This window comes from Ranitomeya imitator, chromosome 1, assembly GCF_032444005.1.
Source record: "Ranitomeya imitator isolate aRanImi1 chromosome 1, aRanImi1.pri, whole genome shotgun sequence".
NCBI lineage: Eukaryota > Metazoa > Chordata > Amphibia > Anura > Dendrobatidae > Ranitomeya > Ranitomeya imitator.
This window is the reverse complement of record NC_091282.1, coordinates 994,718,011-994,744,515: the sequence shown is the minus strand read 5'-3', so window position 1 is coordinate 994,744,515 and position 26,505 is coordinate 994,718,011. Positions and strand designations below refer to the sequence as shown.

The following is a 26,505-nucleotide window of genomic DNA, read 5'->3' as shown; positions in this document are numbered from 1 at the left end:
AGACCACATAGTTCATAGAACATCACAAGCACCAACAGTCGGTATAGGTACCTGATGGGAGCTCCTGCTCCACCTGCTGACTCCTTGTCAGTCCACTCTTCCAGGAAAGCTGCCTCACAGGCATCACCAACTTGCCTGGGCGGCATACCTTAGTCAGTCCAGACCCACCGAAGGACGATGGCTTCCCCAACACAGACCATCCAGACCCATAGTCTTACTGTTCGCTATTCAGGGATCCGGTCCTACTCCCAGGACCTCCCAACACACCAGCATGTGCTCTTCAGGACTCCTACTCCCAGGAAATCCAATACATATTGTGCTCTTCAGGAAGCCTACTCCCAGGTCTTCCAACACAGGAACCACCCAAGTGACCTGTCCAGGTGCTATTCAGGACTTCGTCCAACACCCCAGGCATGTGACCTGTCCGGGTGCTATTCAGGACGTCAGTCCAACACCCCAGGCCACCAGGTCTGAAGCCCCACCATGTGCTCTTCAGGACTCCTACTCCCAGGAAATCCAACACAGGCTTCCAGGGCCTTGCACCATTAGGCTATGTTCACACTTTGCAGATTCCACTGCGGATTTTTCCGCAGCAGAATTCTAAAATCCGCAGTGAAAACCGCAGCGCGTTTTCACTGCGGATTTATCGCGGTTTTTACTGCGTTTTCTTCTGCGGATTTTCAACTGCAGTTTTCTATTGGAGCAGCTGAAAATCCGCAGAAAAGAAGTGACATGCTGCGGAATGTAATCCGCAGCGTTTCCGCGCGGATTTTTCTGCAGCATGTGCACAGCGTTTTTTGTTTCCCATAGGTTTACATTGAAATGTAAACTCATGGGAAACTGCTGCGGATCCGCAGCGGTCAAATCCGCTGCGGATCCGCAGCAAAATCCGCAAAGTGTGAATATAGCCTTAGCATGTGCTCTTCAGGACTCCTACTCCCAGGAAATCTTCCAGGACATACTTCCAGGACCTTCACCACTCAGGTCCAAACACTAGAACCACACAGGAACCTGTGACCCACACCCTGGTCACATTATATACCCTTAACCACTCCCCTGGGTGGGAGTGTGGATGTGTGGCTAGTTTGTCCCGCCCATTTCACATAACTAGCCTAGTAAAGTCTCCCTTACAACTACACAAACACTTGTGGGACTACAGGTCCCAAAACCACAACATTACATCAGACTTACCACACAGACTCCTTCTGCAACACATATTGGCCATTCACAATTCTGCCAGTCACTGTTTCACCACCATTATAACAACAGATATGCCTCCATGCACATCCCAAGGAGCACACACAGCGCCCCCTAGCTGCCACAGGGGTCACTGCATCACAATGGGGATGTTCATAGTTTTAATTGCAGAAAAAAAAGGCTAAGAATATGGCCACACAGCACAGTTTGATCACTTCTAAAAAAATGTTTTTCCAGAAACAGTTTCGTTTTTGTTTTGTTTTTTAAAGCAGAACGCAAATGTAATAAGCCAATCAACGCAGATCATCGGTGTGACTGACCCTGCAATCAGGACATGAACTGTCAAAACCACGCTTGTCTATATAAAAACTGCATGCAGCTGTGTATTGATCAAAACGCCACTGTGCCCCAAGTCTAAACACAAATATCTAAAAATCCATTTATACAGAATGGCCCAGTAGCACGCAACCACTGTTAATCGGTAGACTTTCACTGACTGGCAGTCGTCTGAATGCCTGCTTACATGGACAGCCCAAAACAGACGATGTGCACTGAGCGACATCTACAGTGCACATAGGCTGCTGTTCTCAGCTGTGCCAGGACTGCTCACAGAGGACAATGCACCGCCATGAACAATGCAGCTTTACACCCGAGCCTTACACTATGGCCGGTCCGAATAACTAAAGCAATTGTTACCATCCACCTCTCGTGTCTCCCCTTTTCCTCATAGTCTGTAAGCTTGTGATCAGGGCCCTCACTCCTCCTGGTATCTGTTTTGAACTGTATTTCTGTTATGCTGTAATGTCTATTGTCTGTACAAGTCCCCTCTATAATTTGTAAAGCGCTGCGGAATATGTTGGCGCTATATAAATAAAAATTATTATTATTATTACTACTTTAGGCCACGGTCAGTATTTGGTCAGTATTTTTTTCATCAGTATTTGTAAGCCAAAACCAGGAGTGGGTGATAAATACAGAAGTGGTGATGTGTTTCTATTATACTTTTCCTCTGATGGTTCTTCTCCTGATTTTGGCTTACAAATACTGATATAAGATACTGACAAAATATCTAATGTGTGAACTTGGCCCTATACTGCTAAAAAAAGTTAATTTCACTTGAACAAGTGTTTTGCTCGTTCACACGTCAAGCTCATTGTGAAACAAGCGTTTTTTAACAACACTCATTCAGGAGTAACATGCAGTGTACAGACCCCCTAATCCAATCCACAAGACTTATAAAGGTACCTTCACACTAAGCGAGGTCGCTAGCGAGATCGCTGCTGAGTCACAAGTTTTGTGACGCAACAGCGACCTCAGTAGCGATCTCGCTATGTGTGACACGTAGCAGCGACCAGGCCCCTGCTGTGAGATCGCTGGTCGTGCCGGAGTGGCCTGGACCTTTTTTTGATCGTTGAGGTCCCGCTGGGTAGCACACATCGCTGTGCTTGACACCTTACCAACGACCTCGTTGACGACTCAGACACCGACACATAGGCGTGCATTTGCGTTGCCTTTTCCGCACCCCTCCACTCCGATTGGTGGTCGCTACTGCGTTCTGATTCGCGGTCATGCCTTCAACAGAAGGCGACATAGTAGCGCTTCCATCCTTTGTTCCTGACCGCGTGGTGGTTTGCAGATCGTTGTAGAGTTCTCCGGCCTGCAACTCCTCTTCGATTTATCTATTCTTCAACGGTTTTTCTGACACCTATATTTTGTGCACGCTAGGTATCGTTTGGGGTCTCAAATGCGTTTTCATTTTTCCTTAATTTATTTGGCAAGGCCGCCACCAATCAGAACGCAGTAGCGACCACCAATCGGAACTGAATGGGCGCGGAAAAGGCAACGCAAATGCACGCCTGTGTGACTACAACGTCACACAGGACGTCCCTCATCGAGGTCTGAATCGTCATAATAGCTGCCATGTGACAGGGTCACAACAACCAACGACATCGTTGTACAGGTCGCTACAGGTCGCCGCATCGCTGCTGCGTCGTTGGGAAGATCTCACTGTTTGACATCTCACCAGCGACCACATAGCAACGATCCCTGACAGGTCGTATCGTTGTCGGGATCGCTTTAGCGTCGCTAAGTGTGACGGGGCCCTTGTTGCTCCGCTGGACCGCTGCCTCCCCACACCCAACTCCGCTAGACCGCTGCCTCCCCACACCCAGCTCCGCTGGACCGCTGCCTCCCCACACCCAGCTCCGCTGGACCGCTGCCTCCCCCATACACCCAGCTCCGCTGGACCGCTGCCTCCCCACACCCAGCTCCGCTGGACCGCTGCCTCCCCACACCCAACTCCGCTAGACCGCTGCCTCCCCACACCCAGCTCCGCTGGACCGCTGCCTCCCCACACCCAGCTCCGCTGGACCGCTGCCTCCCCACACCCAGCTCCGCTGGACCGCTGCCTCCCCACACCCAGCTCCGCTGGACCGCTGCCTCCCCACACCCAGCTCCGCTGGACCGCTGCCTCCCCACACCCAGCTCCGCTGGACCGCTGCCTCCCCACACCCAGCTCCGCTGGACCGCTGCCTCCCCCATACACCCAGCTCCGCTGGACCGCTGCCTCCCCACACCCAGCTTCGCTGGACCGCTGCCTCCCCACACCCAGCTCCGCTGGACCGCTGCCTCCCCACACCCAGCTCCGCTGGACCGCTGCCTCCCCACACCCAACTCCGCTAGACCGCTGCCTCCCCACACCCAGCTCCGCTGGACCGCTGCCTCCCCACACCCAGCTCCGCTGGACCGCTGCCTCCCCACACCCAGCTCCGCTGGACCGCTGCCTCCCCACACCCAGCTCCGCTGGACCGCTGCCTCCCCCATACACCCAGCTCCGCTGGACCGCTGCCTCCCCCATACACCCAGCTCCGCTGGACCGCTGCCTCCCCCATACACCCAGCTCCGCTGGACCGCTGCCTCCCCACACCCAGCTCCGCTGGACCGCTGCCTCCCCACACCCAGCTCCGCTGGACCGCTGCCTCCCCCATACACCCAGCTCCGCTGGACCGCTGCCTCCCCCATACACCCAGCTCCGCTGGACCGCTGCCTCCCCACACCCAGCTCCGCTGGACCGCTGCCTCCCCACACCCAGCTCCGCTGGACCGCTGCCTCCCCACACCCAACTCCGCTAGACCGCTGCCTCCCCACACCCAGCTCCGCTGGACCGCTGCCTCCCCACACCCAGCTCCGCTGGACCGCTGCCTCCCCACACCCAGCTCCGCTGGACCGCTGCCTCCCCCATACACCCAGCTCCGCTGGACCGCTGCCTCCCCACACCCAGCTCCGCTGGACCGCTGCCTCCCCACACCCAACTCCGCTAGACCGCTGCCTCCCAACACCCAGCTCCGCTGGACCGCTGCCTCCCCACACCCAGCTCCGCTGGACCGCTGCCTCCCCACACCCAGCTCCGCTGGACCGCTGCCTCCCCACACCCAGCTCCGCTGGACCGCTGCCTCCCCACACCCAGCTCCGCTGGACCGCTGCCTCCCCACACCCAGCTCCGCTGGACCGCTGCCTCCCCACACCCAGCTCCGCTGGACCGCTGCCTCCCCACACCCAGCTCCGCTGGACCGCTGCCTCCCCACACCCAGCTCCGCTGGAACGCTGCCTCCCCACACCCAGCTCCGCTGGACCGCTGCCTCCCCACACCCAGCTCCGCTGCCTCCCCACACCCAGCTCCGCTGGACCGCTGCCTCCCCACACCCAGCTCCGCTGGACCGCTGCCTCCCCACACCCAGCTCCGCTGGACCGCTGCCTCCCCCATACACCCAGCTCCGCTGGACCGCTGCCTCCCCACACCCAGCTCCGCTGGACCGCTGCCTCCCCACACCCAGCTCCGCTGGACCGCTGCCTCCCCACACCCAGCTCCGCTGGACCGCTGCCTCCCCACACCCAGCTCCGCTGGACCGCTGCCTCCCCACACCCAGCTCCGCTGGACCGCTGCCTCCCCACACCCAGCTCCGCTGGACCGCTGCCTCCCCACACCCAGCTCCGCTGGACCGCTGCCTCCCCACACCCAGCTCCGCTGGAACGCTGCCTCCCCACACCCAGCTCCGCTGGACCGCTGCCTCCCCACACCCAACTCCGCTAGACCGCTGCCTCCCCACACCCAGCTCCGCTGGACCGCTGCCTCCCCACACCCAGCTCCGCTGGACCGCTGCCTCCCCACACCCAGCTCCGCTGGACCGCTGCCTCCCCCATACACCCAGCTCCGCTGGACCGCTGCCTCCCCACACCCAGCTCCGCTGGACCGCTGCCTCCCCACACCCAACTCCGCTAGACCGCTGCCTCCCAACACCCAGCTCCGCTGGACCGCTGCCTCCCCACACCCAGCTCCGCTGGACCGCTGCCTCCCCACACCCAGCTCCGCTGGACCGCTGCCTCCCCACACCCAGCTCCGCTGGACCGCTGCCTCCCCACACCCAGCTCCGCTGGACCGCTGCCTCCCCACACCCAGCTCCGCTGGACCGCTGCCTCCCCACACCCAGCTCCGCTGGACCGCTGCCTCCCCACACCCAGCTCCGCTGGACCGCTGCCTCCCCACACCCAGCTCCGCTGGAACGCTGCCTCCCCACACCCAGCTCCGCTGGACCGCTGCCTCCCCACACCCAGCTCCGCTGCCTCCCCACACCCAGCTCCGCTGGACCGCTGCCTCCCCACACCCAGCTCCGCTGGACCGCTGCCTCCCCACACCCAGCTCCGCTGGACCGCTGCCTCCCCCATACACCCAGCTCCGCTGGACCGCTGCCTCCCCACACCCAGCTCCGCTGGACCGCTGCCTCCCCACACCCAGCTCCGCTGGACCGCTGCCTCCCCACACCCAGCTCCGCTGGACCGCTGCCTCCCCACACCCAGCTCCGCTGGACCGCTGCCTCCCCACACCCAGCTCCGCTGGACCGCTGCCTCCCCACACCCAGCTCCGCTGGACCGCTGCCTCCCCACACCCAGCTCCGCTGGACCGCTGCCTCCCCACACCCAGCTCCGCTGGACCGCTGCCTCCCCACACCCAGCTCCGCTGGAACGCTGCCTCCCCACACCCAGCTCCGCTGGACCGCTGCCTCCCCACACCCAGCTCCGCTGCCTCCCCACACCCAGCTCCGCTGGACCGCTGCCTCCCCACACCCAGCTCCGCTGGACCGCTGCCTCCCCACACCCAGCTCCGCTGGACCGCTGCCTCCCCACACCCAGCTCCGCTGGACCGCTGCCTCCCCCATACACCCAGCTCCGCTGGACCGCTGCCTCCCCACACCCAGCTCCGCTGGACCGCTGCCTCCCCACACCCAGCTCCGCTGGACCGCTGCCTCCCCACACCCAGCTCCGCTGGACCGCTGCCTCCCCCATACACCCAGCTCCGCTGGACCGCTGCCTCCCCACACCCAGCTCCGCTGGACCGCTGCCTCCCCACACCCAGCTCCGCTGGACCGCTGCCTCCCCACACCCAGCTCCGCTGGACCGCTGCCTCCCCACACCCAGCTCCGCTGGACCGCTGCCTCCCCACACCCAGCTCCGCTGGACCGCTGCCTCCCCACACCCAGCTCCGCTGGAACGCTGCCTCCCCACACCCAGCTCCGCTGGACCGCTGCCTCCCCACACCCAGCTCCGCTGCCTCCCCACACCCAGCTCCGCTGGACCGCTGCCTCCCCACACCCAGCTCCGCTGGACCGCTGCCTCCCCACACCCAGCTCCGCTGGACCGCTGCCTCCCCCATACACCCAGCTCCGCTGGACCGCTGCCTCCCCACACCCAGCTCCGCTGGACCGCTGCCTCCCCACACCCAGCTCCGCTGGACCGCTGCCTCCCCACACCCAGCTCCGCTGGACCGCTGCCTCCCCACACCCAGCTCCGCTGGACCGCTGCCTCCCCACACCCAGCTCCGCTGGACCGCTGCCTCCCCCATACACCCAGCTCCGCTGGACCGCTGCCTCCCCACACCCAGCTCCGCTGGACCGCTGCCTCCCCACACCCAACTCCGCTAGACCGCTGCCTCCCCACACCCAGCTCCGCTGGACCGCTGCCTCCCCACACCCAGCTCCGCTGGACCGCTGCCTCCCCACACCCAGCTCCGCTGGACCGCTGCCTCCCCACACCCAGCTCCGCTGCGTTGATGCCTAAGCACTACAGAGTACAGCAGCAGCTGGCACACAGTGTGGCCATTGCTGGCTGTGGTGAGCATTACCAAATGATTACCTGGGTACTATTCTAAGAGCCGGCAATGCCACTACAGACCCACCTGGCCCTGGTTGTGGCTGACCATGAGTCCATGTCAGGGCACAGGGGAGGCAATGCGCCTCCACAGCAGCTGATGCCTCCCAGGGGATAACAGTGACCCCCAGAGCGGGAAGGTGACAGAACCAGACTACAAAGCGGCTGCCATCCTGAGGGGCACTGAGGGGCACAGCACGTACTCACACGATGCTCGGGAGGGGGCCGGGCAGGCAGGAGCCGCGGTGCCGGCAGGAGGCGCTCTGACAGAGCAGCTCACTCGCTGGAACGTCGCCTCACCGGGAGTGGGCGGAGACATGACGTCATTCAGCGCATGTGCTTTGCTAGACGCTTGTGTTGTTGGATTGGGAACCGAGTCCGTCTACCCGTGTATGTGGGAGCGGACTAAGAAACCAAGTCTTGTAGAGAACACGATCACTGCTTCCCAATAGTGAGGCAGAGCAGCCGTCAGCCGGGCAGGACTAGCGAGCTGTCAGCCCTGCACACATCGCGCATGTGCAGTACCATCCAGCATTCCCGTAGTCACAGAATACACTGTAGTCATGTACTATGTGGTTAAAAAACACACGGGACTCTACAGCAAGAAAGAAAAACTGCTTTCTGTGCTGCTAGAAAGGGGTCCTGCCCACAACAAAGATGGCGGGAATGGCGGAAGCGCTGTGTGCGGTCATGTGACGTGTGAGCGCTGGGGCAGGAGAGGTGGTCAGTGCGGGGCTCACGATGTGAGGCGGGCGCCGCTGTGCTGGCTGCAGGTAAGGAGGACGCAGGACTCTCATGCTGCACAGTGTGCCCTGGCTGATCGGTGTGATGTCCTTGTAGCCTCCATTACCGGAGTGACGATCCTGACTGTAGTTGTGCTTACCCTCCTTTCCCTGCAGTGCTGGTACCGTGGACACATCTCTGACCCAGAGGGTCGCACTCATTAGGGTCCTAAGGCAATCTGTAATGTACGTAAGCAATCTCCACTACTGGGAAAAATGAACTTTAATTCTGTATGCAAATGAGGCTGAAGTGCTTTCAGTGTGATCGGAGCACTTGCCAAGCCTCTGGCTCCCTGATCAGGTTTTCCTTAGGCCACGTTCACACATTCAGTATTTTACATCAGTATTTGTAGCCAGAACCAGGAGTGGAACAATTAGAGGAAAAGTATAATAGAAACACGTCACCACTTCTGTATTTATCACCCACTCCTGGATTTGGCTGAGAAATACTGATGTAAAATACTGAAAGCACCACTCCAGTGTTTTTTATTTCTTGCACTGCTGGAGTGGTGCTATAAATGGAAGTCCTTGCCTCATACTCCCCTGCTGCCGACCTTCCTCCATTTCCAGTATCTCTCTGGTCAGTCTCCGGCGAAAAGTGATCTGTTGGCAGCGCCAGTGTTTCATGGGGCGGCGCTGATGTCACTTTTCAATACAAGTCTGTGAGAGGCTCGTTCTGGCCCCCATAGACTTGCATTGAGAGCTTGTGCCATAGCTTCTGAGTTCTGCCCTCACAAGATGAGGGTGAGTGTGTGATGGGGGGAAGGGGACCTTACATTTAAAGCACCACTCCTGCCATGAAAAAAACAAAAGCCGCTGGAGTGGTGCTTGAACGTGGCCTTAGTGTTGCACATGTGATTATTGCCTTTGCAGTAGTAAGGAGAACCTGAACACATGTTGTGAGCCTTGGGGAGTGGCGCTGAGGAGCACTGCTCTGTGTGACAGCTGTTTGCACTATGCACACCGTCAGGATTCTGCTCTATTGCTAACTGGAGCCTTCATCATGAAACAGCAAACAAGCGATGAGCATATTTCATCACGATCAATAGACCATTGAGAGACGCAGGAAAAGTTGCGAGTTGGCACATAGCCACTAGTATGCAAATATATTTGCTATCGCATGATGACAGCCACAGCTGGCAACACAGCAGAATCGTGACAGTGCGCACATTGCAGACAGCCATTACATTATATGAAGAGTCCAGAAAACCCTTTTAGTGTCAGAATTAATACAGCCATTGTGGTAGTGATTATCAAAATAAGTCCACCAGTCTCATCAGGTCTAAGATCTGTTTAATAATGTGTGCCACTTGTATTGTGGAGACGGATCAGCTTTATTGTACTAGATTGTGGCCCGATTCTAATGCATCGGGTATTCTAGAATATGCATGTCCCCGTAGTATATGGACAATGATGATTCCAGAATTTGCGGCAGACTGTGCCCGTCGCTGATTGGTCGAGGCAACCTTTATGACATCATCGTCGCCATGGCAACCATTGACATCTACGTCGATACTGTGCCCGTCGCTGAATCACAAACGTGGGATTTCTACGTCCTTTATGACATCATCGTCGCTGTGCCCGTTGCTGATTGGTCGATTCTAACGCATCGGGTATTCTAGAATATGCATGTCCCCGTAGTATATGGATAATGATGATTCCAGAAATCGCGGCAGACTGTGCCCGTCACTGATTGGTCAAGGCAACCTTTATGACATCATCGTCGCCATGGCAACCATTATGACATCTACGTCGATACTGTGCCCGTCGCTGATTGGTCGAGGCGAATTCGCGGCAGACTGTGCCCGTCGCTCATTGGTCGAGACAACCTTTATGACATCATCGTCGCCATGCTGTGCCCGTCGCTGATTGGTCGAGGCGAATTCGCGGCAGACTGTGCCCGTCGCTCATTGGTCGAGACAACCTTTATGACATCATCGTCGCCATGCTGTGCCCGTCGCTGATTGGTCGAGGCCTGGCGGCCTCGACCAATCAGAGACGCGGGATTTCCAGGACAGACAGACAGACAGACAGACGGAAAAACCCTTAGACAATTATATATATAGATGACGTTGTATGAGCGCGTAGTCAGCCTGTACGTATATGACCCATTGCCTTTTTAGTGTGTGTGGCGTGTACACATAGAGAACAGGGAATAGTCTGCCCCTACCAAGATGGCCGAACGCTAACACAAATGCAAGAAAGAAATCTGAAATGGTGGCACGTACTGGCCATGCCCAGAGCTTCTGCTGGGTACATGACAGGAGAGCCAGCTGCTTCTCTAAAAGACTATCTGATTATTCCCCATGTAATGTTCTTCTCTTTTCCATCTGTTTGTGGTAATTTGTCTCTGGTTCATTATTCATCCTATGTAGAGAAGGCTCCGCTGGTAGATGCCATGGCGTCCGTAGTAGATGAGGATGATGACTGCGCACTATTGCTGCCATCCTCAGACCCTGGGTAAGTTCACGAAGCAATGGCTAGAGATGAGCGAATCTGATCGGGTCAGGGCTTATACAGCAAGCTATAGCGCCTACCGAATAAGCTGAATTGGGGACCCGGATACCTGGAGCGCTGCGGCTGATCAGCTGTCCGGCTCCGCAGCTGCACGTGTCGCGGCTGTGTGTTGGGCTCTCCATGCATGTGTTGTGACGGTCACACAGCCGCGACACATGCAGCTGCGGAGCCGGACAGCGGATCAGCCGGAGCGCTCCAGGAAGCCACTATAGCTTGCCGAATAAGAGGGAACCCGAGCAAATTGGCTCACCTCTAGTTCCTAGGCCTCTGCTCACTACAACCATTGTGTTCCTTATAAAGATATAGGAGAACAGAGTTTTTTGAGGCAGCCAAAAACTGCATGTTTTTCGAGAGTACGGCTGTGTTCACACACGATGCTTTTACTGCGTTTTTTTTTCTGCAGCAAAACTTGCTCTCTTTGCAGTTAAGAAGCTGCAGGAAAAAAGCATGGTTTGTTTGCTTTATTTCTTGCATTTTTGGCGTGTCGCTTGTGTGATTGTTATTCTATATTTGTCTCTTGCGCATGCTGATAACGTTTAGTGACAAAACAAATCATATTCTACTTCATAAGAACCTGATACCTGCGTTTTTTCAGCGATTTTTGCACCACCCATTACTTTCAATGGGTGAAAAATGCTGAAAAAAGTGACAGGCTCTATTCTGCCAAAACAAGCAAAGCACAAAATACTGAGGCCAAAAACACCAATGTGTGCGTGAGATTTCTGAAATCGCATAGGCTTTTTTGGTTCTGTAAACTGCAGCTTAAAATGTGCATAAAAACCGCCCTGTGTGAACATAGCCTGAGACCCCTCAGGAATTGCGCCTTCTACTTGGTGTTCACTAGACGGTTTTTGGTAATGTTTTAGTATTATGGCGATGGACTCCTGTTTCGTTTTCTAAATCCATTGAAGAATAAAATGCCAACGTTTAATGAGGTGAAAACTCTTCAAACAATGCTTACCGAAGGCTAAAAAATATCTAAATGTCGGGGCGTCCATGAAGTCTTCGCACTGACTTCTATTATAAAGAATGGCGCGGCTTCATAGAAGAACACCCTGAACAATGGTTCGTTCACTGCTTTTTGGCGTTTTTGGAAACCTGAAGCTGCCGTAATAATATTCTATGTACAGCTGGAATGTGTGATTTTTTTTTTTTTTTTCTAATTTTTATTATTTTTTTCAGGAGGTTTTCACAACAGACCTGATGCTACAGACAGACCCGTCAAGAAAACTCAGTGTGAACATACGTTAAAATAAAGCACGCTGTTTTCAGTCATCGTCCTCCTTGTGTCCTGAGACTGGAAAATAACCTCATGTCACAATTACAAGCTTTCATAATTAGGCATAGATTGCCGCTGACTTGTAGGCACTTGTCTTACATGGCAGCCCCACTGAGAGATGTAGTATCCAGGAAAACCCATGGGAATTTGAGAATGTTTGTTTTATTCTATATCCTGTGACTTAAAGCATCATTTTACATTATCTTTTTTTTTTTTTTTTACAGATTCATTGTAGAAACACAACAGGAACATAAAAGCAGATGGCGGTCCATCCGAGTCATGTACCTCACCATGTTCCTCAGCAGTGTGGGCGAGTACTTCTTTCCTAACTTTAATTTCTGGTTTGCTTTTGGTTTTAGAATACTATGGGCTAGGGGTGGGCAATTAATATTCCCCAGGGCCACATGACAGACCTTGACTGTTGTGGAGGGCCACAGTCAATTCTGATAATAATAATAATTATTATTATTATTATTTAATTTATTATTTAATTTTCTCACTTTTACGGAGTAGAATTGAAGGGGTTGTCCAGGTTTGTGAAGAAAGTTTGCAGTCACTCTCAGTCTCTCTATGTGACTGCAGACTTTTGAATCCTCAAGGCGCCTGAACTGCTGAACTTTTTGACAATTTTGGAACTTCTGCAGGAAACAGCATGGCGGTCAAACTCCTCATAATGTTTGCCACAAAAGTGGTGAAAAGTACAACAAAAATGTACTCCAGCCATTGGATGGAGTAAATTTCTTGCAGGGGCACGTAGCAGCTGGAGGAGGTGCACACCTCTTGATGAATTTTCATCTAAAACTGGTCCACAAAACACCATTTTTAAGCAGTTTTCTCTTTTTACGACTATACAAAAACAAATCCTCACAAATAAAAGATGATCCTCCTCCTAAACTAGAGCAACTAAACCTACAGTGAGGCCAGCGCTCACCCCACACTGCACCCAGCCACGTTGCCCGGCGGGTCGCATGGTCAGTTTCCCAGAAGTCGTGGGTCAATGTTAATGAACAATAAACTTTGATATATTTCTTTTATGTTTTGAATATGCACGCTCCATCTATATAGCTGTAGGTTTAGTTCTCTTTTTATGACATTGACTACGCAGAAAACATATTAACGTTATTCCGTGAGCCCATATTATGTTGCTATCGTATACAGTCATGGCCGAAAGTGTTGGTATGGCTGCTCCTTGGATTTAGCAGCCTGCAGCTGCTTCCACTGATTGTCTTTCTGCTCGGCTATTTATGCCTGGCTCTTCCCTTCAGTCAGTGCCACTTGTCAATGGTTCCTGGTTGGATTCACATCTCTCTTGGATTTCCCTGATATCCTGACCAGCTTCAGCAATGATAAGTCCTTTCTTTGCTCCTTTCTGTCTCCATGTTGTGGACTTATTCGTTCTGTGCATTCTATGTTTTGTCCAGCTTGTCAGTATGGATTAATTCAGTTAAGCTGGAAGCTCTGAGAAGCAGATTTACCCTCCACACCTTTAGTCAGGTGTGGAGATTTTTGTAAACTCTGTGTGGATTTTTGTAGTTTTTAATACTGACCGCACAGTATTCCGTCCTGTCCTATCTATCTAGCTAGACTGGCCTCCTGTGTTACATCCTGGTTTCATTCTACGTATGTCTTTTCCCTCTCCACTCACAGTCATTACTTGTGGGGGGCTATCTATCCTTTGGGGATTTTCTCTGAGGCAAGATAGTTTTCCTGTTTCTATCTTTAGGGGAAGTTAGTTCTCAGGCTGTGACTAGGTGCCTAGGGAGTGACAGGAGCATACCACGGCTACTTCTAGTGTTGTGTTGAGCTTAGGGACTGCGGTCAGTACAGGTACCACCTCCTTCAGAGCTCGTCCCATGTTGCTCCTAAACCACCAGTTCAAAACCGTACAAGTGGCCAAAAATGAATTAAATGCATCTCAAAAGAAGGAAAAAAAAATTATGAGCCATTTTTTTTCTGTGCTCTGTTTTTTCTTTTTTTTTCCTCTTGATCTCTGGGTGGTTCAGGATTTATGCTCTGGCATGGATGTTCAGGGTTTGTTTTCTCGTGTGGATCAATTTGCTGCAAGAGTACAGAGTATCCAAGATTATGTTGTCCAGACTTCGGCTTTGGAGCCTAGAATTCCTACTCCTGATTTGTTTTTTGGGGACAGATCCAAGTTTTTGAACTTTAAAAATAACTGCAAATTGTTTTTTGCTTTGAAACCCCGTTCTTCTGGTGATCCCATTCAGCAAGTTAAAATCATCATATCCTTGCTGCTTGGTGACCCTCAGGACTGGGCATTCTCCCTTGAATCAGGGGATCCGGCATTGCTGAATGTAGATGCATTTTTTCATGCGCTCGGATTATTGTATGACGAACCTAATTCTGTGGATCATGCAGAAAAAACCCTGTTGGCCCTGTGTCAAGGTCAGGAAGCGGCAGAATTATACTGCCAGAAATTTAGGAAATGGTCTGTGCTCACTAAATGGAATGAGGATGCTCTGGCTGCTATTTTCAGAAAAGGTCTTTCTGAAGCCCTTAAAGATGTTATGGTGGGCTTCCCTACGCCTGCTGGTTTGAGCGAGTCTATGTCTCTGGCCATTCAGATTGATCGGCGTCTGCGCGATCGCAAAGCTGTGCACCATATGGCAGTGTCCTCTGAGCAGAGTCCTGAGCCTATGCAATGTGATAGGATTTTGACTAGAACAGAACGGCAGGAATTCAGACGTCAGAATAGGCTGTGTTTTTACTGTGGAGATTCTGCTCATGTTATTTCCGATTGCCCTAAGCGTACTAGGAGGGTCGCTAGGTCTGTTACCATCAATACTGTACAGCCTAAATTTCTTTTATCTGTGACCCTGATTTGCTCATTGTCGTCCTTTTCTGTCATGGCATTTGTGGATTCAGGCGCTGCCCTGAACTTAATGGACTTGGAATTCGCCAGGCGCTGTGGTTTTTCCTTGCAGCCTTTGCAGAGCCCTATTCCTTTGAGGGGCATTGATGCTACACCATTGGCCAAGGATAAACCTCAGTACTGGACGCAGATGACCATGTACATGGCTCCAGCACACCAGGAAGATTGCCGTTTTCTGGTGTTGCATAACCTGCATGATGTTGTTGTACTGGGTTTTCCATGGTTACAGGAACATAATCCGGTGCTGGATTGGAAAACTATGTCTGTGACTAGTTGGGGTTGTCAAGGGGTACATAGTGACGTTCTTTTGATGTCAATTTCCTCTTCCCCCCCTCTTCTGAGGTCCCTGAGTTTTTGTCAGATTTCCAGGATGTATTTGATGAGCCCAAGTCCAGTTCCCTTCCTCCACATAGGGACTGTGATTGTGCTATTAACTTGATTCCTGGTTGCAAGTTCCCTAAGGGCCGACTTTTCAATCTGTCTGTGCCAGAGCATGCCGCCATGCGGAGTTATGTTAAGGAATCTTTGGAGAAGGGGCATATTCGGCCGTCTTCGTCACCATTGGGAGCGGGTCTCTTTTTTGGGTTTTATTTTTTCTCCCTCGTCTATGGAAATGGATCCTGTTAAGGTCCAAGCTATTCATGACTGGATTCAACCCACATCTGTGAAGAGCCTTCAAAAATTTTTGGGCTTTGCTAATTTCTATCGCCGTTTCATTGCCAACTTTTCCAGTCTGGTTAAGCCCCTTACTGATTGGACGAAGAAAGGCGCTGATGTGACGAATTGGTCCTCTGCGGCTGTTGAGGCCTTTCGGGAGCTTAAACGCCGATTTACTTCTGCCCCTGTGTTGCGTTAGCCGGATGTTTCTCTTCCTTTTCAGGTTGAGGTTGACGCTTCTGAGATTGGGGCAGGGGCCGTTTTGTCTCAGAGGGATTCTGATGGTTCTTTGATGAAACCGTGTGCTTTTTTTTCCAGAAAGTTTTCGCCTGTCGAACGCAATTATGATGTCGGCAATCGGGAGTTGTTGGCTATGAAGTGGGCTTTTGAGGAGTGGCGACATTGGCTTGAGGGAGCTAAGCACCGCGTTGTGGTCTTGACTGATCATAAGAATCTGATTTACCTCGAGTCGGCCAAGCGGCTGAATCCTAGACAGGCTTGATGGTCCCTGTTTTTCTCCCCCTTTTTGATTTTGTGGTCTCGTATCTTCCGGGATCTAAGAATGTTAAGGCTGTTGCCCTCTCTAGGAGTTTTTCGCCTGATTCTCCTGGAGTCCTTGAGCCGGTTGGCATTCTTAAGGAAGGGGTGATTCTTTCTGCCATCTCCCCTGATTTGCGGCGGGTGCTTCGGGAATTTCAGGCTGATAAGCCTGACCGCTGTCCAGTGGGGAAGCTGTTTGTTCCTGATAGATGGACAAGTAAGGTAATTTCTGAGGTTCATTGTTCAGTGTTGGCTGGTCATCCTGGGATTTTTGGTACCAGAGATTTGGTTGCTAGGTCCTTTTGGTGGCCTTCTTTGTCGCGGGATGTGCGTGCTTTTGTGCAGTCCTGTGGGACTTGCGCCCGGGCCAAGCCTTGCTGTTCCCGCGCTAGTGGGTTGCTTTTGCCTTTGCCGGTCCCTGAGAGGCCCTGGACGCATATTTCCATGGATTTTATTTCGGATCTTCCTGTTTCCCAGAAGATGTCTGTTATCTGGGTTGTTTGTGACCGGTTCTCTAAAATGGTCCATCTGGTACCTTTGCCTAAGTTGCCTTCCTCCTCAGATTTGGTTCCATTGTTTTTTCAGCATGTGGTTCGTTTGCATGGCATTCCGGAGAATATTGTGTCTGACAGAGGTTCTCCGTTTGTCTCTAGGTTTTGGTGTGCCTTTTGTGCTAGGATGGGCATTGATTTGTCTTTTTCTTCGGCGTTTCATCCTCAGACTAATGGCCAAACTGAGCGAACTAATCAGACCTTGGAAATCTATTTGAGATGCTTTGTGTCTGCTGATCAGGATGATTGGGTGGCTTTCTTGCCGTTGGCCGAGTTTGCCCTTAATAATAGGGCTAGTTCGGCTACTTTGGTTTCACCTTTCTTTTGTAATTTTGGTTTTCATCCTCGTTTTTCTTCGGGGCAGGTTGAGCCTTCTGATTGTCCTGGTGTGGATTCTGTGGTGGACAGGCTGCAGCAGATTTGGACTCATGTGGTGGACAATTTTACGTTGTCTCAGGAAAAGGCTCAACGTTTTGCTAACCGCCGTCAGTGTGTTGGTCCCCGGCTTCGTGTGGGGGGTTTGGTTGTCTTCTCGTCATGTTCCTATGAAGGTTTCTTCCCCTAAGTTTAAGCCTCGGTTTATTGGTCCTTATAAGATTTCTGAAATTATCAATCCGGTGTCTTTTCGTTTGGCTCTTCCAGCCTCTTTTGCCATTCATAACGTTTTCCATAGATCTTTGTTGCGGAGATATGTGGTGCCCGTTGTTCCCTCGGTTGATCCTCCTGCCCCGGTGTTGGTTGAGGGAGAGTTGGAATATGAGGTTGAGAAAATTTTGGATTCTCGTTTTTCGAGGCGGAGGCTTCAGTATCTTGTCAAGTGGAAGGGTTATGGCCAGGAGGATAATTCTTGGGTTGTTACCTCCGATGTCCATGCCGCCGATTTTGGTTCGTGCTTTTCACTTGGCTCGTCCTGATCTGCCTGGGGGCTCTGGTGAGGATTCGGTGACCCCCTCCTCAAGGGGGGGTACTGTTGCGAATTCCACTCTTGGGCTCCCTCCGGTGGTTGTAAGTGGCACTTTTGTGAGTTCTGCTCTTGGGCTCCCTCCCAGTGGTTTTAAGTGGTATGGCTGCTCCTTGGATTTAGCAGCCTGCAGCTGCTTCCACTGATTGTCTTTCTGCTCGGCTATTTATGCCTGGCTCTTCCCTTCAGCCAGTGCCACTTGTCAATGGTTCCTGGTTGGATTCACATCTCTCTTGGATTTCCCTGATATCCTGACCAGTTCAGCAATGATAAGTCCTTTCTTTGCTCCTTTCTGTCTCCATGTTGTGGACTTATTCGTTCTGTGCATTCTATGTTTTGTCCAGCTTGTCAGTATGGATTAATTCAGTTAAGCTGGAAGCTCTGGGAAGCAGATTTACCCTCCACACTTTTAGTCAGGTGTGGAGATTTTTGTAAACTCTGCGTGGATTTTTGTAGTTTTTAATACTGACCGCACAGTATTCCGTCCTGTCCTATCTATCTAGCTAGACTGGCATCCTGTGCTACATCCTGGTTTCATTCTACGTATGTCTTTTCCCTCTCCACTCACAGTCATTACTTGTGGGGGGCTATCTATCCTTTGGGGATTTTCTCTGAGGCAAGATAGTTTTCCTGTTTCTATCTTTAGGGGAAGTTAGTTCTCAGGCTGTGACTAGGTGCCTAGGGAGTGACAGGAGCATACCACGGCTACTTCTAGTGTTGTGTTGAGCTTAGGGACTGCGGTCAGTACAGGTACCACCTCCTTCAGAGCTCGTCCCATGTTGCTCCTAAACCACCAGTTCATAACAGTGTGTGTACTGTGATAACACAAAAAAAGAGAGAAAGAAGGCAAATTGGACATAATTTCACACACAAACTCAAAAATAGGCTGGACGAAATTGTTGGCACCTTTATAAAACTGGGTAAACAACTTTGTTTCACGCATGTGATGCTTATTCAAACTCACTGGTGGCAAGTAACAGGTGTGAGCATTATGGAAATCACAACAAAAGAAAACAGAAAAAAGGGGAGTAGTGTGTCTATGTGTGCCACACTAAGCATGGAGAACAGATAGAGGAGTATTGACCTGTCTGAGGGCTTTAGAACCAAAATTGTTGAAAAAAGTCAACAATCTCAAGGCTACAAGTCCATCTCCAGAGATCTAGATGTTCCTTTGTGCACGGTGCGCAACATAATCAAGAAGTTTGCACCCCATTGCACTGTAGCTAATCTCACATGGATGGCAGAGAACAATTGATGAAAGTTGCAATGCAGGATAGTCCAGATGGTGAATAAGCAGCCTCAATCAAGTTCCAAAGAAATTCAAGCTGTCCTGCAGGCAGTGTCAGCGCAAACTATCCGTCCACATTTGAATGAAATGAAACACTATAGCAGTAGACACAGGAGTACCCCAGTGCTGACACAGAGACATGAAAAGCTAGTCTGCAGTTTGCCAAAATGTATGTGAGTTAGCCAAAATCCTTCTGGGAAAGTGTCTTGTGGACAGGTGAAACTAAGAGAGAGCTTTTTGGTAAAGCACACCATTGTATTGTTTACCATACAATGGAATGAGGCGTAGAAAGAAAAGATCAGTACTTCCAGTCAAATATGGTGGAGGTTCTAACATGTTTTGAGGTTGTTTTGCAGTCTCTGGCACTGGGTGTTTTGACTGTGTGTAGATCTGAAGATTAATAAAGGATTTTAGGTGACAAGGTAGTGCCTAGAGTCAGAAAGCTGGGTTTGCGTGCTGGGTCATGGGTCTTTCAGCAGGGCAATGAGCCCAGACATACTTCAAGAATCACCCAGAAATGGATGTAAACAAAGCGCTGGAGAGTTCTGAAGTGCCCAGCAATGAGTCTAGATCTAAATCCCATTGAACACCTCTGGAGAGATCTTACAATTGCTGTTGGGAGAAGGCACCTTTCCAATATGAGAGACATGGAGCAGTCTGCAAAAGAAGAGTGGTGCAAAATTTCAGCTGCGAGGTGTAAGAAGCTTGTTGATTGCTATAGGAAGCGACTGATTGCAGTTATTTATTCCACAGGGAGTGCAACCAAAATTTTAGCTGAGGGTGCTGTTGTGAATTCTGTGGTCAAGCTCCCTCCTGTGGTCATGAGTGGTACTTCGACTGGTTCTGTCCATGAGCTTCCTCTGGTGGATGTGAGTGGGGCTGTGGCTTCTGAGTTTCCTTCCTCAGGTGACGAGGTTAAGTCGTCAGGTGCTGCTCTATTTAACTCCACCTAGTTCTTTGTTCCTAGCCTCCAGTCAATGTTCCAGTATTGGTCTTGCTCTCTCCTGGATCGTTCTTGTGACCTGTCTTCCCTGCATAAGCTAAGTTCTGCTTGTGTTACTTTTGTTTGCTATTTTTTCTGTCCAGCTTGCTATATTGGTTTGTCTTGCTTGCTGGAAGCTCTGGGACGCAGAGGGAGCGCCTCCGTACCGTTAGTCGGTGCGGAGGGTCTTTTTGCGCCCTCTGCGTGGTTGTTTGTAGGTTTTTGTGCTGACCGCAAAGCTATCTTTCCTATCCTCGGTCTATTCAGTAAGTCGGGCCTCACTTTGCTAAAATCTATTTCATCTCTGTGTTTGTATTTTCATCTTTACTCACAGTCATTATATGTGGGGGGCTGCCTTTTCCTTTGGGGAATTTCTCTGAGGCAAGGTAGGCTTATTTTTCTATCTTCAGGGCTAGCTAGTTTCTCAGGCTGTGCCCGAGGCGCCTAGGTCTGGTCAGGAGCGCTCCACGGCTACCTCTAGTGTGGTGTGATAGGATTAGGGATTGCGGTCAGCAGAGTTCCCACGTCTCAGAGCTCGTCCTATGTTATTAGTAACTATCAGGTCATTTTCAGTGCTCTTAACCACCAGGTCCATTGTGGTTCTAAATCACCAGTTCATAACAGTACTGGAGGCCCAAAGTACTAATGCTTCTCAATAGAGGGAAAAGAGAAGTTCTGAGACCATTTTTTTTTTTCTCTGCACTGTGTTTTGTCTTTCTTTTCCCCTAGACATTTGGGTGGTTCAGGACACAGGTGTAGTGATGGACATTAAAGGTCTGTTTTCTTGTGTGGATCATCTCACTGCAAGAGTACAAAAAATTCAAGACATTGTGGTTCAGAAATCTATGTTAGAACCTAGAATTCCTATTCCTGATTTATTTTCTGGAGATAGAGCTAAGTTTCTGAATTTCAAAAATAATTGCAAACTGTTTCTGGCTTTGAAACCCCGCTCCTCTGGTGACCCAGTTCAACAAGTTAAGATCATTATTTCTTTATTACGTGGCGACCCTCAAGACTGGGCATTTTCCCTTGCGCCAGGAGATCCTGCATTATGTGATATTGATGCGTTTTTTCTGGCGCTCGGATTGCTTTATGATGAACCTAATTCAGTGGATCAGGCAGAGAAAAATTTGCTGGCTCTGTGTCAGGGTCAGGATGAGGTAGAGATATATTGTCAGAAGTTTAGGAAGTGGTCTGTGCTCACTCAATGGAATGAATGTGCGCTGGCAACAATTTTCAGAAGGGGTCTCTCTGAAGCCCTTAAGGATGTCATGGTGGGATTTCCTATGCCTGCTGGTCTGAATGAGTCTATGTCTTTGGCCATTCAGATCGATCGACGCTTACGTGAGCGTAAAACTGCACCATTTGGCGGTATTATCTGAGCATAAACCTGAACCTATGCAATGTGATAGGACTTTGACCAGAGCTGAACGGCAAGAACACAGACGTCGGAATGGGCTGTGTTTTTACTGTGGTGATTCCACTCATGCTATCTCCGATTGTCCTAAGCGCACTAAGCGGTTCGCTAGGTCTGCCACCATTGGTACGGTGCAGTCGAAATTTCTTTTGTCCGTTACTTTGATCTGCTCTTTGTCATCCTATTCTGTCATGGCATTTGTGGATTCAGGCGCTGCCCTGAATTTGATGGACTTGGAGTTTGCTAGGCGCTGTGGGTTTTTCTTGGAGCCTTTGCAGTATCCTATTCCATTGAGAGGAATTGATGCTACGCCTTTGGCCAAGAATAAGCCTCAGTACTGGACCCAACTGACCATGTGCATGGCTCCTGCGCATCAGGAGGATATTCGCTTTTTGGTGTTGCATAATCTGCATGATGTGGTCGTGTTGGGGTTGCCATGGCTACAAGTCCATAACCCAGTATTGGATTGAAAATCTATGTCTGTGTCCAGCTGGGGTTGTCAGGGGGTACATGGTGATGTTCCATTTCTGTCTATTTCATCATCCACCCCTTCTGAGGTCCCAGAGTTCTTGTCGGATTACCAGGATGTATTTGATGAGCCCAAGTCCAGTGCCCTACCTCCGCATAGGGATTGTGATTGTGCTATCGATTTGATTCCTGGTAGTAAGTTTCCTAAAGGTCGACTGTTTAATTTGTCTGTGCCTGAGCACGCCGCTATGCGGAGTTACGTAAAGGAATCCTTGGAGAAGGGTCATATTCGCCCATCGTCGTCGCCATTGGGAGCAGGGTTCTTTTTTGTGGCCAAGAAGGATGGTTCGTTGAGACCTTGTATTGATTACCGCCTTCTAAATAAAATCACAGTCAAATTTCAGTACCCCTTGCCGCTGCTGTCTGATTTGTTTGCTCGGATTAAGGGGGCTAGTTGGTTCACCAAGATAGATCTTCGTGGTGCGTATAATCTTGTGCGTATTAAACAGGGCGATGAATGGAAAACAGCATTTAATACGCCCGAGGGCCATTTTGAGTACCTGGTTATGCCATTCGGGCTTTCCAATGCTCCATCAGTATTTCAGTCCTTTATGCATGACATCTTCCGAGAGTACCTGGATAAATTCCTGATTGTATACTTGGATGATATTTTGGTCTTCTCGGATGATTGGGAGTCTCACATGAAGCAGGTTAGAATGGTGTTCCAGGTCCTGCGTGCGAATTCTTTGTTTGTGAAGGGGTCAAAGTGTCTCTTTGGTGTTCAGAAGGTTTCATTTTTGGGTTTCATTTTTTCCCCTTCTACTATCGAGATGGACCCTGTTAAAGTTCAGGCCATTTATGATTGGACTCAGCCGACATCTCTGAAGAGTCTGCAAAAGTTCCTGGGCTTTGCTAATTTTTATCGTTGCTTCATCAATAATTTTTCTAGTATTGCTAAACCGTTGACTGATTTAACCAAGAAGGGTGCTGATGTGGTCAATTGGTCTTCTGCTGCTGGGGAAGCTTTTCAGGAGTTGAAGCGTCGTTTTTCTTCTGCCCCTGTGTTGTGCCAGCCACATGTTTCGCTCCCGTTCCAGGTCGAGGTTGATGCTTCTGAGATTGGAGCAGGGGCTGTTTTGTCGCAGAGAAGTTCTGATGGCTCGGTGATGAAACCATGTGCCTTCTTTTCCAGGAAGTTTTCGCCTGCTGAGCGTAATTATGATGTTGGCAATCGAGAGTTGCTGGCCATGAAGTGGGCATTCGAGGAGTGGCGTCATTGGCTTGAAGGAGCTAAGCATCGCGTGGTGGTCTTGGCTGATCACAAGAACTTGACTTATCTCGAGTCTGCCAAACGGTTGAGTCCTAGACAGGCTCGTTGGTTGCTGTTTTTCTCCCGTTTTGACTTTGTAGTTTCGTACCTTCCGGGCTCTAAGAATGTGAAGGCGGATGCCCTATCTAGGAGTTTTGTGCCCGACTCTCCGGGTTTGCCTGAGCCGGCGGGTATCCTCAAAGAGGGGGTAATTTTGTCTGCCATCTCCCCTGATTTGCGGCGGGTGCTGCAAAAATTTCAGGCTAATAGACCTGACCGTTGCCCAGCGGAGAAACTGTTTGTCCCTGATAAATGGACTAGTAGAGTTATCTCTGAGGTTCATTGTTCGGTGTTGGCTGGTCATCCTGGAATCTTTGGTACCAGAGATTTGGTGGCTAGATCCTTTTGGTGGCCGTCTCTGTCGCGGGATGTGCGTTCGTTTGTGCAGTCCTGTGGGATTTGTGCTCGGGCTAAGCCCTGCTGTTCTCGTGCCAGTGGGTTGCTTTTGCCCTTGCCGGTCCCGAAGAGGCCTTGGACACATATCTCTATGGATTTTATTTCGGATCTCCCCGTCTCTCAAAAGATGTCGGTCATTTGGGTGGTTTGTGATCGCTTCTCTAAGATGGTCCATTTGGTACCCTTGTCTAAATTGCCTTCCTCCTCTGATTTGGTGCCATTGTTTTTCCAGCATGTGGTTCGTTTACATGGCATTCCGGAGAACATCGTTTCTGACAGAGGTTCCCAGTTTGTTTCGAGGTTTTGGCAAGCCTTTTGTGCTAGTATGGGCATTGATTTGTCTTTTTCCTCGGCTTTCCATCCTCAGACAAATGGCCAAACTGAACGAACCAATCAGACCTTGGAAACATATCTGAGATGCTTTGTTTCTGCTGATCAGGATGATTGGGTGTCCTTTTTGCCTTTGGCTGAGTTCACCCTTAATAATCGGGCCAGCTCGGCTACTTTGGTTTCGCCGTTTTTCTGCAATTCTGGTTTCCATCCTCGTTTCTCTTCAGGGCAGGTTGAGTCTTCGGACTGTCCTGGTTGTAGAATACTGTGGTGGATAGGTTGCAGCAGATTTGGACTCATGTGGTGGACAATTTGACATTGTCCCAGGAGAAGGCTCAACGTTTCGCTAACCGCAGGCGCTGTGTGGGTCCCCGACTTCGTGTTGGGGATTTGGTTTGGTTGTCGTCTCGTTATATTCCTATGAAAGTTTCCTCTCCTAAGTTTAAGCCTCGTTTCATTGGTCCGTATAGGATTTCTGAGGTTCTTAATCCTGTGTCTTTTCGTTTGACCCTTCCAGCTTCTTTTTCCATCCATAATGTATTCCATAGGTCATTGTTGCGGAGATACGTGGCACCTGTGGTTCCATCCGTTGATCCACCTGCCCCGGTTTTGGTTGAGGGGGAGTTGGAGTATATAGTGGAGAAGATTTTGGATTCTCGTATTTCGAGACGGAAACTCCAGTACCTGGTTAAGTGGAAGGGTTATGGTCAGGAAGATAATTCCTGGGTCTTTGCCTCTGATGTTCATGCTGCCGATCTGGTTCGTGCCTTTCATTTGGCTCGTCCTGGTCGACCTGGGGGCTCTGGTGAGGGTTCGGTGACCCCTCCTCAAGGGGGGGGTACTGTTGTGAATTCTGTGGTCAAGCTCCCTCCTGTGGTCATGAGTGGTACTTCGACTGGTTCTGTCCATGAGCTTCCTCTGGTGGATGTGAGTGGGGCTGCGGCTTCTGAGTTTCCTTCCTCAGGTGACGAGGTTAAGTCGTTAGGTGCTGCTCTATTTAACTCCTCCTAGTTCTTTGTTCCTAGCCTCCAGTCAATGTTCCAGTATTGGTCTTGCTCTCTCCTGGATCGTTATTGTGACCTGTCTTCCCTGCATAAGCTAAGTTCTGCTTGTGTTACTTTTGTTTGCTATTTTTTCTGTCCAGCTTGCTATATTGGTTTGTCTTGCTTGCTGGAAGCTCTGGGACGCAGAGGGAGCGCCTCCGTACCGTTAGTCGGTGCGGAGGGTCTTTTTGCGCCCTCTGCGTGGTTGTTTGTAGGTTTTTGTGCTGACCGCAAAGCTATCTTTCCTATCCTCTGTCTATTCAGTAAGTCGGGCCTCACTTTGCTAAAATCTATTTCATCTCTGTGTTTGTATTTTCATCTTTACTAACAGTCATTATATGTGGGGGGCTGCCTTTTCCTGTGGGGAATTTCTCTGAGGCAAGGTAGGCTTATTTTTCTATCTTCAGGGCTAGCTAGTTTCTCAGGCTGTGCCCGAGGCGCCTAGGTCTGGTCAGGAGCGCTCCACGGCTACCTCTAGTGTGGTGTGATAGGATTAGGGATTGCGGTCAGCAGAGTTCCCACGTCTCAGAGCTCGTCCTATGTTATTAGTAACTATCAGGTCATTTTCAGTGCTCTTAACCACCAGGTCCATTGTGGTTCTAAATCACCAGTTCATAACAGGGTGCCAACAATTTTTTTGTCCGGCCCATTTTGAGGGATTTGAAGTACGGTAATCAGGAAAACACTGCACTTCTGGAATTCTAGTGGTGCACAAGTAGGATAACCAAATCCGTCAGCGGTGATGTAGAAATACTTGGCACTTGTATAGGTGTGTTCAAGAACTTATTTGAGTGAAGAAATTCCAGAAAAATGAGACGTTTCTGTCAATACCTGACCTTCATCAGTCCTTTAACAAAAACTGCAGAAAGACATAAACAAAAGAAACTGTAGAAAAACCCCATAATTCAAATCATGTCATTTTTTGTTTCTAGACTGATGAAGGTCAGGTATTGAATGAAATGGCTCATTTTTCTGGAATTTCTTCACTCGATAAATAAGTTCTTGAACACACCTATACGAGTGCCAAGTATTTCTACATCACATTTGGGAGGTGACCAGAAAATTGCACACAGGAAAATTGCACACAGGAAAAATGCCCACAGGAAAAATGCCCCACACGGAAAATTCCCCACACGGAAAATTCCCCACACGGAAAATTCCCCACACGGAAAATTCCCCACACGGGAAATTCCCCACACGGAAAATTCCCCACACGGAAAATTGCCAATTGCATCATCACAAAGTTTCAGATCTATGATATTTCAGGTGCAAGGTTCACATGATATGTGAAAAGTGCCCACAGACATGAATACTCACAGGAAAACAGTAGATAGTTATAGGTGAGATGCTCTGCAGAACAGAGAATAGCATATCGCTATAGGCTAAATGCTCTGCAGGACAGGGGGATAGTATTCAGGTATATGTGAGATGCTCTGCAGGGCAGGAGAACAATATAGAATTATAGGTGAGATGCTCTGCAGATCAGGAGAATAATATAGAATTATAGGTGAGATTCTCTGCAGGGCAGGATAATAATATAGAATTATAGGTGAGATTCTCTGCAGGGCAGGAGAATAATATAGAATTATAGGTGAGATGCTCTGCAGGGCAGGATAATATAGAATTATAGGCGA

General features: G+C 50.5%; 2 protein-coding genes across 5 annotated transcripts in view; one reads left to right on the top strand and one right to left on the bottom strand.

Moving 5' to 3' along the window:
• Positions 1-7,809, bottom strand: part of ABHD18 (abhydrolase domain containing 18) — a 62,246-nt gene extending 54,437 nt beyond the window's left edge. The window contains exon 1 of the mRNA XM_069743940.1: positions 7,606-7,809. The gene's annotated coding sequence lies outside the window, so the exon portion shown is untranslated. The remainder of the gene's footprint in view (positions 1-7,605) is intronic.
• A 232-nt stretch (positions 7,810-8,041) lies between these two features.
• The window catches only part of MFSD8 (major facilitator superfamily domain containing 8), a 61,032-nt gene continuing 42,568 nt past the window's right edge, over positions 8,042-26,505 (top strand). Inside the window, exons 1-4 of one of the 4 annotated variants that reach the window (XM_069743939.1) lie at positions 8,083-8,171; positions 8,298-8,366; positions 10,556-10,640; positions 12,201-12,286. In XM_069743939.1, coding sequence (XP_069600040.1) covers positions 10,579-10,640; positions 12,201-12,286 — 148 coding nt within the window. In that variant the 5' untranslated portion in view covers positions 8,083-8,171; positions 8,298-8,366; positions 10,556-10,578. Of the gene's footprint in view, positions 8,172-8,228; positions 8,367-10,555; positions 10,641-12,200; positions 12,287-26,505 lie in introns of those variants that run through there. The other 3 variants (XM_069743936.1, XM_069743937.1, XM_069743938.1) reach the window with 3 other exon arrangements.